At 43.5% G+C, this 13,892-nt stretch overlaps 1 protein-coding gene across 1 annotated transcript in view; it reads right to left on the reverse strand.

Annotated features, from left to right (window-relative positions):
• Nucleotides 1–183: 183 nt before the first annotated feature.
• The window catches only part of LOC119892505 (EMI domain-containing protein 1-like), a gene marked incomplete at its 3' end in the record, with an annotated part of 41,278 nt that continues 27,569 nt past the window's right edge, over nt 184–13,892 (reverse strand). The window contains 3 exon segments of the mRNA XM_038704777.1: nt 184–316; nt 415–476; nt 586–675. Of these exon segments, the coding sequence (XP_038560705.1) occupies nt 184–316; nt 415–476; nt 586–675 (285 nt within the window).

The raw sequence follows: 13,892 nt of genomic DNA on the forward strand, positions 1-13,892 counted from the left end.
GAGCAGAGGTGAGCAGGTAGAGGGCAGGAAAGAAAAGAGTTGCAGCTTGCAGAGAAAAAAGCTGCAAGGAGTGATTTCTGACTCAATTATCAAAATACAAAGCCCCGGACTCCACTTAATAGAAACATGCACTATTTTTTTAAACTTAAAACATATTGCTGCTTGACAGCGTGATATACCTACCTGCAGGTCCCTGCTCACCAGGAGCTCCCTGAGCGGGCAAAGCCCCCACCAGTAATGAGGGCTCTGGTGCAGTTCCTCCTTCACCCTGAAAGTGGCGATGTGATACGGAGGCCGGGGCAATCAGTAATTGGACCTGGTACAGGAAGACATAAAACAAGTGTGGGCAATCAAACAATGTGCTTGTTTAATGTAGGTAGTATGGTATTGTGGCTGAATGAGTACAGTCCATACCTTCGCTTCCAGTGAGCTCAGCCTGTCACTCAAAGCTGTGATTCGACTGCAGTTGAGACAATCTAAAAAACAGAAAATTGCTTTCTGTATCTTCAGACATGTAAACATGTAGTATACCTTTGCCACTGCATTGTATAGTCAAATTAGTGACATTCAGTTCACAGTTCTTACTGGAGATTGTCTCTCCTGTGCGTGCAGCCGGGCGACGTAGCATGGATGCTTTCCTCACTGCCTCTTGAGCTACAAGCTGGTTCCCTGCTTCTGTAACAGAAGATAAAGAGACAGAAAAATATTTGAAGATTTGAAGTTGTAATGACCCCGTGGCTTTGACAACATATCCTTTTAGATTTGGACGTTTTTATTTCCTTTCATACTCAATATGGAAATCAAATGGTAGGAATCACAGTCCCAAATTCTCACAAAGACCTATTAAATCGCTTGATGTCCTGATACATATCTGTAAACCAAATTTAATGGAAATCAATTCAAAAGTGTTTGTTTTTTTTGCAATATGCTGCTGACATTAGAGGATTAGTTGATTTATCGAATCATTCTTTAAGAAAAAAAACCAACGACTTTCTTCAACTACTCAAATGTGAGGATTTGCTCTTTTCTCTATTTTATATCTTTGAAAATGTAATATCTTTGGGCTTTGGGCTGTTGGTCAGACAAAACAAGAGTTCTGAGCATAATCTCTCTGGGTTCTGGGAAATCATAGTGGCTATTTTTCACTATTTTAGAAATCAATAATGACAGTGATTGTTAGTTGCAGCCCTAGCTGACAGACAAACAAACGTGTGAAACATACATTAATTAATGGAAGAACTGACATGATGCATATACAATACTGAATCTTCCAAATAAACTAGGCTTTATGTTCATGCTGGATTATTCTGTAGGTCAAGATTTTGTGCCATGTGCTGATGCAGGTGATCTGGAAACAAGAGTGCAGAGGTCACCATGGTGTAATCCATATGATCTCTCCCTATCTTTAACTAAGTATTTCGCTAATCTTATCCATACTGTTGATGCCATGTGCAGATATTTTAAGAAAAAAAATAAAAATTCTGTCTGTTAGTAGAGTTGAATCGACTGTTTACATGCTCATTTTAGATTGTCATGATGTTTGCTTGGGCCACAGGTCCCTGTGACCGTTGCAATGACAGAGTTCTGGACAGACAACAACAGAAAAACAACTTAAAGTATTTTTGTCTGATAAAACTTCCAAATACATATTAATAGGCCGCATGTCATTTTGTGTTTGATGTAATGTCGTCACTCCAGTGTTATGGAAGTTACACACACTGTGCTGTGGGCTGAGTGAAGATGTTTCACTGAGGGAGACATAAGAAATCACCACCATGCTGTGTTTGCTATCCTGCCGGTGAGCTTCATACTATCAGCCTGAAAGAGCTGACAAAAAGTTGATGGGGTGTAGAGAAGACAGAAATTAAAATCACCAGAGACCGTTGCAGCTCTCGTCTCTGTTACATTTCCAAGAGACAAACAGCGTCTTTGCCAAGTTGCTTTCCTTTTTGCCTTTGTTCGTTATGGAGTATAAAATCGCAAAGCTTGGGAGAGAGGGCGTGTAAAGACAAACAATAGTTTCCTTGTGCAGAGAGAATGGGTAGTCTCGGCTCGCATTCTCTCTTGCCTTCATTTTATGAAGTGTGGGAGTTTGTGTCCCTGGGTTCTGGATGTTTTTGAATGGGCAGACCTTTGTGGAAATGCTAGACTGACTCCTTTGTCTGGCCTGGTCTGGCTCTGGTCGGCCCAGGTGCTCCTGATCCAAACAAGAAGCCGGGTTCAGCACCTCATCAGCCACCAGGAAGCTCGTCTTTGCCGTTCTGCAGGCAGCAGCCACAGTCAACGCCAAGTGCTTTACTAAAAGAAGCCATGAAATAGCACCTGCAGCACCGAGCTGGAGCAGGAGAACAGTATTCTTCTTAAACAGCCTCACTTATTGATGATGATGATCTGTCTCCATTCACTGCAGACTCAGGAAAGGAAAATGGAGAGCTTATTGTCACGAAGAAAAACAAATGTTTTGGATCCTAAGACAGGGAAGCATAATGGGTTTAGTGATTACCCAAAGAGGGGAGAGAGAGAGAGGGCAAAGGAGGAGTATGAAAAGTACACAGAACACATGGTTTAGGGTAAACTGAGACCGCTGCAATTATTCCCCCCTCAAACTCTGTGCTCATGATTTCTCTGTTTTGGGTTCTGGGTATTTCTCAGAGGATTACAAGTGTAGATGGATTTAAACCATGTAAGACCTGAGACTGAAATGTTATGACATGGGCTCTAGATTGTACAAAACTCTCACATTTTCAATAACAATATAAACATTGCGCAGAGACCAAGACCAGGAGAACACGCACTTTGATCTGTTCTTCTCTTGTCTGCACCACACTTCAGTCCACATGGGGAAGTCTGCAGAAACAAAGAGGTGTGTGTGTGTGTGTGTGTGTGTGTGTGTGTGTGTGTGTGTGTGTGTGTGTGTGTGTGTGTGTGTGTGTGTACATGCACATGCCGGGGACGTTTTCTCTGGAGCTCGGCTCATGTCGATGGCTGCATTCAATTACAAAGGGGGCTCTGGATAGGAAATCTAGCTCTCACCCCTAACGGCACCTCTTCTCCCTCTAGAATAAAGAATATTCAAGCGCCAAGATCCCCTCACCCACACTCAAGCTATTGTATGAAGCATTAAGCCGGCTTTGGCTGGAGGACAACTGTCTCCCACACACACACAGACACACACCTCTTACACACTTTCTCTCTCTCTGTCCTGCAACAACAAATTAAAAATCTCCCCCCTTTCCTTCCGCATCTCCTGTGACGGTGTCTGTTATCTACAAGAATGAGGATGACTTGGACGCCTCGAGTGTGCTCCATCGCTCCCTCTCTCGGCCAACAATAACATCATCACAGTTAATGAATGCCCCCCGATGGACACGGGTCATTGTATCCACTCTTTGTTCTCAGTGGGCTAATTGCCCCAGTGGGGGGGGGTCAAACAAATGTGTGAATGTATTTGACCTTTTGCCCCTGTCGTTCTAATCAGTGACTGGGGAATCCCCCGCCAGAGAGTTCAGCTGGCCGTAGTCAGTCCTGACATCAGTGCTCTCTCTCATTTAGTCATTTGTTTACAATATTTTTAGTCATTTGTTTACAATATTTTTAGTCATTTGTTTACAAACACTCTTTGAATTATCTTTGCCCATGCTGGCGCAATAATCTCATAGGAACAGGACGAAGATGTGACCGGTTAAGATTATCTTTCCTTATTTCATAATGAGTGTGTGTGTTCAGGAGGTTATGAAAGATGGCCTGTGGGATTGCAAGCACATGATGATAAGCATTGTTATACTGTGTATAAATGTGTTTTGTAGCAGCAGGGAAAGGCGCAAATCAAATTTTGCAGAACATTTACTTCAGACTAAATTGATCTAAATGAAAGTTTATCATGGAGCTCTGAAGCCATCCAAAAGTCAAGGGGAGCTCACACTGTCTTTCTAAGCCTGTAGCTGGGGGCTAAGGTTAGACAGACCAATGAAATTGTTTGTTGAAATCTGAGCAATAGGTCTGCCAAGCCACACATGTAGCCCCGTGGGCCTCAGATGAAACCCTGAGACAGGACTTTCTCTCCTGTGTTTCTTCTGCAGCACGTCACTCTGCTGCCTGACTAAATGAAAGAAATACTGGAGGTGAGTAAGCTGACCACCAGCCTGTCAAATGAAAAGAAAACAAAGCCTTGTCAGTGAAGTTCAACTACAATTGAATGTATATAACTTCTTCACTTGTGATATATTTCTTTTTTTATGGGGAACTACTGACAGAGAAAAAAACACACATTTGCATACTGGTTAAAACTTACAAATAAAAAAGAAAACTTGAGTGAGATGCAACAATGCAGCTGGAAAGGGGTAGCTGAATGCTAGCTTGCCTTGGTAACAGACCGTGTTTTTGAGCCAACACCACAGACACAAGTGGCAAAAGGGGGAAGCCCTCAATCTGAAATGACTGCACTCAAAAGAAAGCAGCATTTGTGATTTTCCACAAAAGCATTACAAACCTGCTGTTACTATTATATCATTATATAATCATTATGCATCTTCCAAGGTGACTATTACTGGCCTTAAAAAGCCCACTTGGAGAGCTGCTGGTACCACCAGAGAGAGCCATGGGCACAGTGACCAGGACTGCAGCTGCAACTCTCGCTCTACAAACTAAGGTGTTTGTATGTGATTTTGTGTCGGGTTTTGTCTGTGAGTGTGTGTTTGAGAAAGTACACGTATGAAAAACACACACATAACGCACACACACTGGCTGTATTATTAATGAACCAAGGTCATTCTTTTAGTGATACTCTCCCCAGTGAAAATAAACCAGAGCCCTCATGCTAAGAGCCCAGTTAGCGCTGCCAACCAGAGCCCTTAAACACACATCTCACACTCAGCTGCACCAACTGCCTGATCCTCCAAGCTCATCGCCTACTGGGGTTTATTTGTTCCCTGCTCCTGCAGAAAGATTCAGCAGCTTGCAGACAGACAAAGGAGCTTCATGAATGTACAAGTCTTCTGCTGTCCTTTCATGTGGTCTGCAGCAGAGGGTGGATGAACATAACGAAGACACAGTTGAAGCAGAAATTGTGTTGCACAGCTTTACGGTTCATCTGCGCTTTCCTTGAGTCCAACTGTGTTACCTCAAAGTTTGATGTTCTTGTGGGGAGATACAGTACAAGGCCTGGCAGCTGCAGTGAAAGCAAACATCAAAACAAACACACACACACACACACACACACACACACTGCAGCAAGCAGACACAGCAGAGTACAAGGTCCTGATCCATCTCTGTCTGGTCAATTAGCTTAGCTCAGCGCTTCAGCATCATTAGTGACCAGGTGCTGACAGCCAACCAGGAGAGGCGTTTGTCTCCGTCTCTGCACTGCCCCAGACAGACTGAATCCTGGTGCTGCTGATCAACACGCGCGCACACACGCACACGCACACGCACACGCACGCACACACGCACACACACACACACACACACACACACACACACACACACACACACACACACACACACACACACACACCCCGAGTCTACATAGCGAAAACTCCTTAAAATAAGTTGAGCTGAACAAGGTGGCAACTCAGAACATCTGTTTGCTGAACGAGCAGTTTCTTTTGTCTACTTTTGAATCTTAAAGAGACAAATTGAGGTGATGTGATCCTGGTATCGTTTCATTCTGCTTTTCTCCCTCTCACTTTCTCTCTCTGTCCTTGTCTAATACTCCTTTTCCAAAAAAAGAACTGTATGAAATCTAGTTATTCTGTGTTTTAAGAATAACTTCTGAGCATTGCTGCATAATGCAACTCAAAAAACTAATTCCATTACGTCACGCAGACCTGCTCCATTATGTAAAGTACAGGTGTCAAGGCAGCAATGTGATAACCTTTGAATGATCAATTTGTATGCACGCAGAAATAAATGAGGTAAATAAATCAATTTAAAACAAAATACCACATGTGAAGGAATTTAAATTAAAAAGAGAGATATGAGTTGTAGTTTTCTGCAGGTGGTTCAGGTTTGTTTTGATCCGTCTGAGAAGGAACAGATCTCACAGCTGGATCAGAACTACAGCCTTTCATGTTGTCAGTTTAACAAATAAGACAGATCAGGAGAAAGAAAGATGGATGGGTGCATCCATCTCTTCTACACAGGCTGCTGGACTAGGGGCAGTCTCTGTGTTGATGGTCGAGTCAAATCAATCCCAGCCCGTATTAAAAGTGTATCAAAGCAGCGTCCACCTCACATACAGCTGATGGGTCTCAGTCATCAGGGTTTGGTGCTCTGTCCAGTACAAACCTGTATCTGAACCCCAGTGTTTACTGCGCTTTCCCAGGGTCGCAGGTTTCTTTTATTAGGTGACTGACTAAAAGGGTGGGACACACTTCATAATTTCCTTCCTTTGGAATTGCCGCCCCCACCTCTCAGCCTGAGAGCGGGGCAGGCCACACACTGGACAGGTTCAGCTGTACACGTGAAAAAGAAGTGCGGCCTTGCTGTAATGATTGGCCAGATGATTGATCCCAGAGGAAAAGGTGAGCTGAGCCAGACTGAATCCTCACCTTCACACTGTGTTTAGGTTGAAAACAAGTGCGCAGGGGCAGCTGCTCCACCTCTGCTATTCTTTACAAGACTACGTGAGGGGTTGCAAAGACCTGCTGAAAATGAAACCATGCTATAGCCTCCAGGACCCTGAGGTGAGAGCACGCAGGGTCAGAGAGGTTCTCACCTCATGCACACACATATCTCACCTCGTCAATCAGCACAGATACTACAGCCAGGGCGGTGTAGGGAAGTGCACATTCGCCACGCCAGACCTCCATCAGTCACAACAAAGGGTTAAAGTAATTAATTACATTTTGTCTGGTCACTGCACCTGAGGAGATGATTTATGTACTTTTTGGAGTAGTTTTCAAGTCAGTCATTTTACTTTTGACATCCATTTTCTTTAAAATGAATATCGTCAGCTTTCTGATTTTACGTTGCACCCTTAGTTAAACTAGTTTAACTAGACAAGATTGAACTGTATCCTATTTTTAAAAGGCATCTTACTTGATTTGATGTGTTTCTGTCATAAGTAACATAATACACACTTGTACAAATAACTTTGACTTACTAGGAGAATAGGTAACACTGCGAAATTTTTAGTTTGCTGTCTTTTCTGATCAACAGAAAAAATACTTAAAATTACTCAACTGTACAGTAAGAGTTTGCTGTGCAGAAATGCAAACTCATAAAGTCCAGTTGTACAGTTGAGTAAATCAGTACTACTTTGACCTCTACTTGTATAATATATATATATATATATATATATATATATATATATATATATATATATATATATATAAGTAACCACACTTCCACTTCCATCGGACATTGTTGTATTTCAGGTCACTTGGAGCTGTCAGAACCCGTCAATAAGGTCTGTGATCAGATGCCTACTTCAGCTGTTAACTAGTGTTTTTAAAAAAAGCATATGTGTAAAGATATTTCTCCACATGCACACAAACGGAGATATGCTGCAGAAGCCAGTTCAGTGTGACCAGCGGTTTTGTTTCACTAATTTCCTTCAGTCTGACTCTGGCTCTGCCGATTCTCACATCAGTCCTTTCAGCTCTTCCAGCCCATCCAGATGTGCTCGCACACACAGCCTCTAATCTTTCACAGGAAGAAGGAGGGTCTGCTGCCTCTTCTCCCGCCTCCCTGTCCCAGACAGGGCTGTCTTTACCCACACCGTCCCTCTCACTCACTCTCCCCATCTCTCTCACTCTCTCTGTTTTTCCAGCACATGCCTGTAGTGATGCTGATGGCAGTGCGTCTCAGTCTGGCTGTGCTCCACAGCAGGCGGTGGTGTGTAATTACAGAGCAGCGCCGGGCTGAATGGTCTGACTGGTGGGGTGACTGCGGTCTGCTGACAGAGGTGTTTGTTTGACCTAGGGACATGTGCTCCCATTGGCTTTCTGGGACAGGAGACTGGCCTCGCTGGGCACAGACAGCTGCGGGGTAGACCTCTCTGCACAGGATGTAGCCCTCACCTTAACCTCCCTCCCTCCCTCTTGTCAGGCTTCCTGCTTATTGTATTTTCCAGAAGGTTTCATCATGAGAGACCCACAACTATCTGCCCCACAGAGGTTTGGTCCAGACTCTCGAGAATACCTGCAAGGCACTCGTAGATACTAATTACAGGATTGTGCTTTGTTTCACTCACCGCCTTTGCCTCTAATGACTGAGCTGAGCAGACCTGCCTGCTACTTGTTTTGGGGTGTAGCAGTGTGGTGGTGTTCTGTCCTTTTATCAAAAGCCTGAGTAACTGCTGGCTGTCTGAGTGGGCAACATGCTACCTGAATGTCCAAAACAGCAGGAGAGGCAGTTTGTGTTCACAGAGAGTGCCACAGAACAGAAAGAATTGTGTGTTCACACAAACCCCAAGAATTTGAAGTGAATTTAAAAATGGAATTACTCAAATTAGTTGTTGTCCCGGTAGTATCCAAAAACAAAAACCTTACGCATATAGCAAAATGGAAACAATTTTCTCAGTGCCATGAAAGCAAACAATGCTGTGGTCTGTGTAAAGTGGCTAAAATTAGCAGCGGGCACATCTGTCGAACTGCCGCGTGTTGATTTGAGATAGTATGTGGTCGGGACAGTCAGCACTAATCCACCCACCAGTCTTTAAACATTTCCTCCACTTTAAAAGCAGCAGATGTCTAATAAAAGCTTGTGGCAGAGGCTGACGATCCAGCTCACACCCTTCACTTTTATTATGAAAGACACAATAAGACAGAAGCCCAATGAAATCCGGCCCTACCTCACGACCCTGGCTGACCCAAATAAAAGCTGTAAACTTTTCCTTGGCGTCACTCTCCTTTCCTATGACCTCGGCTGGCATTTTATCCAATGATGTGCAACCTCTTTCCCCATTTCTCCATCTCTGTCTCTCCTGTGGTCACCAGGGAAACTAGTGAAAACAGGACTTTCGGCAGACCAGGACATGATGAAACCACAAACTCCTCCACTGCTGCTTTAATGTGGCTGGGAGGGGTCCGTCTTGTCTTTAACCTCTCCGTCTATAACACTCATTACACACCGCAGCAATTAAACCCCGCTCCTCTCATCCAAAATGATGCCGCAAGTGGCCGACAAACAACAGCTCTGAAAACAACCAGGAGCAGAATTGGACCTTCACACACATGCATGTACTGTAACACATAAACTGCAAGTTATTGCTGTTGACTTTAAATATCATGCACGCTGCACTGAGCTGTTGCTAAAATAAGCCAACCCCATCAATGTTACACAGGGTTGGGTTTCCTTTAGAGGATAATACCGCAGTATTTGGCCGTCATTTCCATCGGTTATGACATCATTGTCCTCGCCGTAGTCACTGCTGAGATCTGAGAAGACGACAACATTGTTACAAAAAAATCTAATGGGGTGTGAAATACAAGCAGACAAGCTGCAAAGATGCACGCAACAGTTAAGACAAATGCAAAAACAAAAAGAGGGCACCCAAAATGTCATCAATAATCCCTAAACAAGATGTTTGGAGTATGGTAGGTCATAGCTGGGTAATCATTTTCCCATTAGCCTTTACCTTTTTGTTTGTTTAAATTATGTCTAATGAACTGACTGCTTGTTCTTGCCCAGTCAGACTGCTTTTTAGTGATATAGCCAAGTTCAAGACACAACATGTGAAGAAGACAATGTTTGTATATCTTTGTCTTTTGGATGAGGCCAATTGCTACTCCAAACTTTGACCCACAGCACCAAGCTAACATGCCCCCAACCAGTTCCTCCACCGAGCACACCCTCTATCTAACGCCTGTTAAAACAGCAAACAAGCGGACCTCTAAAATGTCTAAAAGTAATGCTGCGTTACTCTGGTTAGTAACTGAAATTTAATCACTGAATTTCAAATTGTAATTTCTTACTAAAAAAAGTTACTAAGTTAGTCAGTGACTTTTTTCCGAGTACTGCATTACTGCCAAACACTAAATAACACCCAAGCTGTAACAAAATGGAAGATGAGATGTTAGAGAACAAAGGTTTTGGAGGATGAAAAATATCCGAATGATAGCTCACAAAGGCTACGCAATGAAAAGACGTTGAATCGCCCAACTGCAACAGGAACAGCAGAGGGAAACAGAGTTTACACACTGCTGCTCTCTGCAAAAACATGCTGCTGAATTCCTGGCCAGCAGACCCTTCACTCTGACCCTGTTCATTACCATACAGAGGAAGACAAGCGCTCCAGCTCTCTGCCCACAGCTGTAGCCAAGCAGAGCGCAGGCCAATCCACAAACCTTCAGCTAAACATCCTGCTCTGCGTCCTCTGCTATACACACTCAGCGCTCGGTGAGTAAATCCTTCGCCCTGAGTGTCTGAAGGACACGTCCAGTCAAACACGCAGTTTATTTCTCCAAGGTTGGTCTCAACGCTCACTTATTACGGCTCAGAGGCCCGTTGGCACGCCCGCCACATGTAATTTCCCTCCTGTGGTATGATTTGTGTGTGAATACACACGAGAGCAAGAAAAAGGTTTCAATAACCTATATTTTTCCTTAACCACCCATGTAAACAATAATAACAATCCACTCTGACAACCATGCAGCAGGATCCATGACAACCAAACAGAAAAGCTTGAACACAAGGACTGTGCGATAGTGACTGTACTCGTCCATCCAGAGCCAAGACATGATTGCCAGACTGTAGTCATTCCAGCTCCCCTTAGGATGATATTCTGCTTCAATAGCAAACTATAAACCTGCTTGACTCTGCAGGGTTATAAATGAACTGAGAGCTGCAGTCATGTGTGGTAAAAGAAGTAGGCCAAATGTTTCTTGACTATTGTTTCAATTTTCCCCATGATTCAGCTTCTCTCAGAGAGCATTGTCCATTTCCTCCACCATAACAAATCATTTGATTTGTCAGTTTCCTTTGGGACATCTCATATAACAACCTAATCTCCATTTTGCCTTCATAAGCTTGGATCATTTTACTGTGGAGGTATTCGGCCCTGCTCAGTGAAAAATGTTGGATGTAACATACAGAAATAACTAAAGACCACTGTTTCACCACAAGTGTTTAAATGGGACAGAGGCAGAGCCAGTGAGAGAAGATTTTATTTGCAACATCTCCTCATCAGATATTCCCCTCGTCATTGTAAATATGCTTGACTGCCAATGTAAACAGTCTGAACCATAAACTGTTAAGTATAAAATCCTCTAACTGAGTGTTGTAGTTTCGAGAATAACCCGTATATTTTTTTTTAACTGTTGTTAAAATGAAGGAATTGTGTGAAAGGATGTTCTCTACCATGGGATTCTGAAACGGTTTCAGAAACTCAGTGTGGAACTAAAATTCTCTCGACCATGTAACACTTTAATGCAAGAAAAACAATGTAACCCACAAAAATGTAAGGCCTCGCTATGCTTCAACCCAGGTACTTGGTGCCTTTTCAGGTCGTCAAACAGTGTCTGAAAACCCCTACACCTATGGGACATCGGAAATTGAGGGGGCTGAACACTTTCTGAAACCAACAATGTTACAAGCTTTCCCACTGGGACATTACAGTAGGTAATGCACCAAGAAACGTAGCAATGCTGCAGCAAAAGGTACAAAAGAAGAAGACTGCAAGCTAGCAAACATGAATGGGAAATGTTTTATGAGAAAGTACATTCATCCTGTAAATATAACTCCGAGACACTGCATCATATCTGCACTTTGGGTCATAATAGGTTCCCTGACAGCAGATCAGTTCTTGCATGAAAGGAAAGCAGAGATGGTAGTCTGGCTGATAAAAGCAGAGCCGGCTGTGTCTGTGTGTCCGGCACGCTGCGTATTTGAAGAAGTCCTTTGTTGTGGACCTGGCGGAGTCACATACACATCTATTAGTGTAGACACAGGCCTGACTCAACAGCAGGGTCTCAAAGCAACTGATTTAGATGGCTCGTATTGTCTCCTCAAATAAAAACGTCACTAAGTTGCAGAACAACAGCAAAATTTCAGAAAACCACAGGAAGGAGTAGTTACCAAGAATAGGTAGGATCGTAGAAGAAATCATAAACTAAACTGACATCAGACGCACATCTCTCCCGTTAGATCATAACAAATCTAGCTACTGATGCTCCATCACTTTATTACATACAAACAGTCACATATGGGTAAGCCCTCAAAGCAGTGGCAGAGTGCCAGGATCAACATCACTCCCTCCGCACGCCAGGTTCAGCGTAAGACTGATGAGTCTGCTGCACACTGCTGCCTCATTGTCTTCACTATCGACTTAACGCCAAATGTGAGTATCATCCTACACATCAATTTACATTTCTATTCAACTGTGCACCTGTTAAAGTGCGCGCACACACACACACACACACACACACACACACACACACACAGGACTGAGACTGGCCATGATACCTTGCATCTGTCACACAAGCTTGAATAACCCAGTCATCGACCTGATACTACTGCATCCCTCCTTTCAGTGTGCTGACAGACGTCGGCCTCCACACTTCTTGTGGACACATGTAATCCTGCTGCTGCTGAAAATGAAACTATAATTAAAGGCAGCGGGCTTGAAGCTTTCTCTTTCGAGGATCAATAGAGCATCAAAACAAAACTTGTTCAGAGGAGCATTGGTGCGGTCAAAACAGGATGGTGATCAGCTGTTGTTGATTTCTGAGTTACAGATGTTTATAAAAGTGCTTCAGGTTCCAGACTGACAGATGAACAGAAGTGTTTTCAATAGGACTGGGTTATATTCAATAACATTCAGTGGACTCGTATCACGATGGATCATTTTACAAAAATCTGATGTACAAATGAATGATTCTTGTTATAAACTAACAAATTAGTAAGTGAAGGTTTTGTTTTGCACGTGTTCTGATTCTACTGAACACAAATTTGATTAATTTAGGTGTGATTTTGCATATATTTGCCATATTGCACGCTACAGATGTGTAAAACATTATAGGGACTGTTTGAAGATTGATATAGGAAAAATAACTGTATTAACATCATTCTGTATATTTACTTTTTTATTTGGAAGCGGGATGCACTTGACACTCTGAAACATTTCTCTCTTTTTTTTTGGAGCAGTGCACCCTCAGCCTTGGCACAGATAATGAAGCTGCTTTGAAAACTCACATTGACCTAATGTATCAAAGAGCTGATTGCCAAATCTCTTTTATTACAGACGAACACGGCTAATTAGCATTCGACCTAATATGACCTGGCTTTCTGGCAGTCTTAGCAAAGTCCTCTTGAGGTTTTTAGATTATTTTGTCTAGCCCCAGTATGCATGCATGCGTGCAGAATTTGCATACACGTACATATGCACGCACACACCACATACCCACACGTGTATCCTCACACAGAGTGGGGGGGGTTAGGAGTAAATGACTGTGTGAAGCTGAGCTCCTCTCACTCTAATCCCTGGGTGAATGGTGTGCTGTGTGCCAGGCATTCCTCTGTGTCTTTCTAAGGCTTTTTGGGGATTAGACCCCACTTACTTCCAGGGGCCGCAGGGTGGGATCAAAGCTGATTGGGCTTTTTGGGTTCAGGGTGATAACGTGTGGAACAGTGAGCCTCTACTCAGGTAGACTCGCAGGGAGGCACCGGAGAATACGACACCGCAGCCGAGACATGAGACAGTGACACAGGTTGCACACATCTGATGGAGGGTCAAACCTGCGCTAATCCAGTGCAGAGCTAACTGGCACTGTGCTGATTGATGGCAGGCCTGCAGGAGGTAAGACTAACTCCAGCACTAACGCAGGTATGCCGGACCTCGGCTTGCTGAGGTTACACAAACACAAAACGCAAATCACAAACGAGGGAGATTTTAATCGCGTCTCTCTTCTGTCAGGCATACAGTTTAAGCAGTGTAATAAGGAGCCTTTCAT

This window comes from Micropterus salmoides, unplaced genomic scaffold (genome assembly GCF_014851395.1).
Source record: "Micropterus salmoides isolate LMB-PRFRI ecotype aquatic unplaced genomic scaffold, ASM1485139v1 Ms_hic_scaffold_7, whole genome shotgun sequence".
In the NCBI taxonomy this organism is placed as follows: Eukaryota; Metazoa; Chordata; class Actinopteri; order Centrarchiformes; family Centrarchidae; genus Micropterus; species Micropterus salmoides.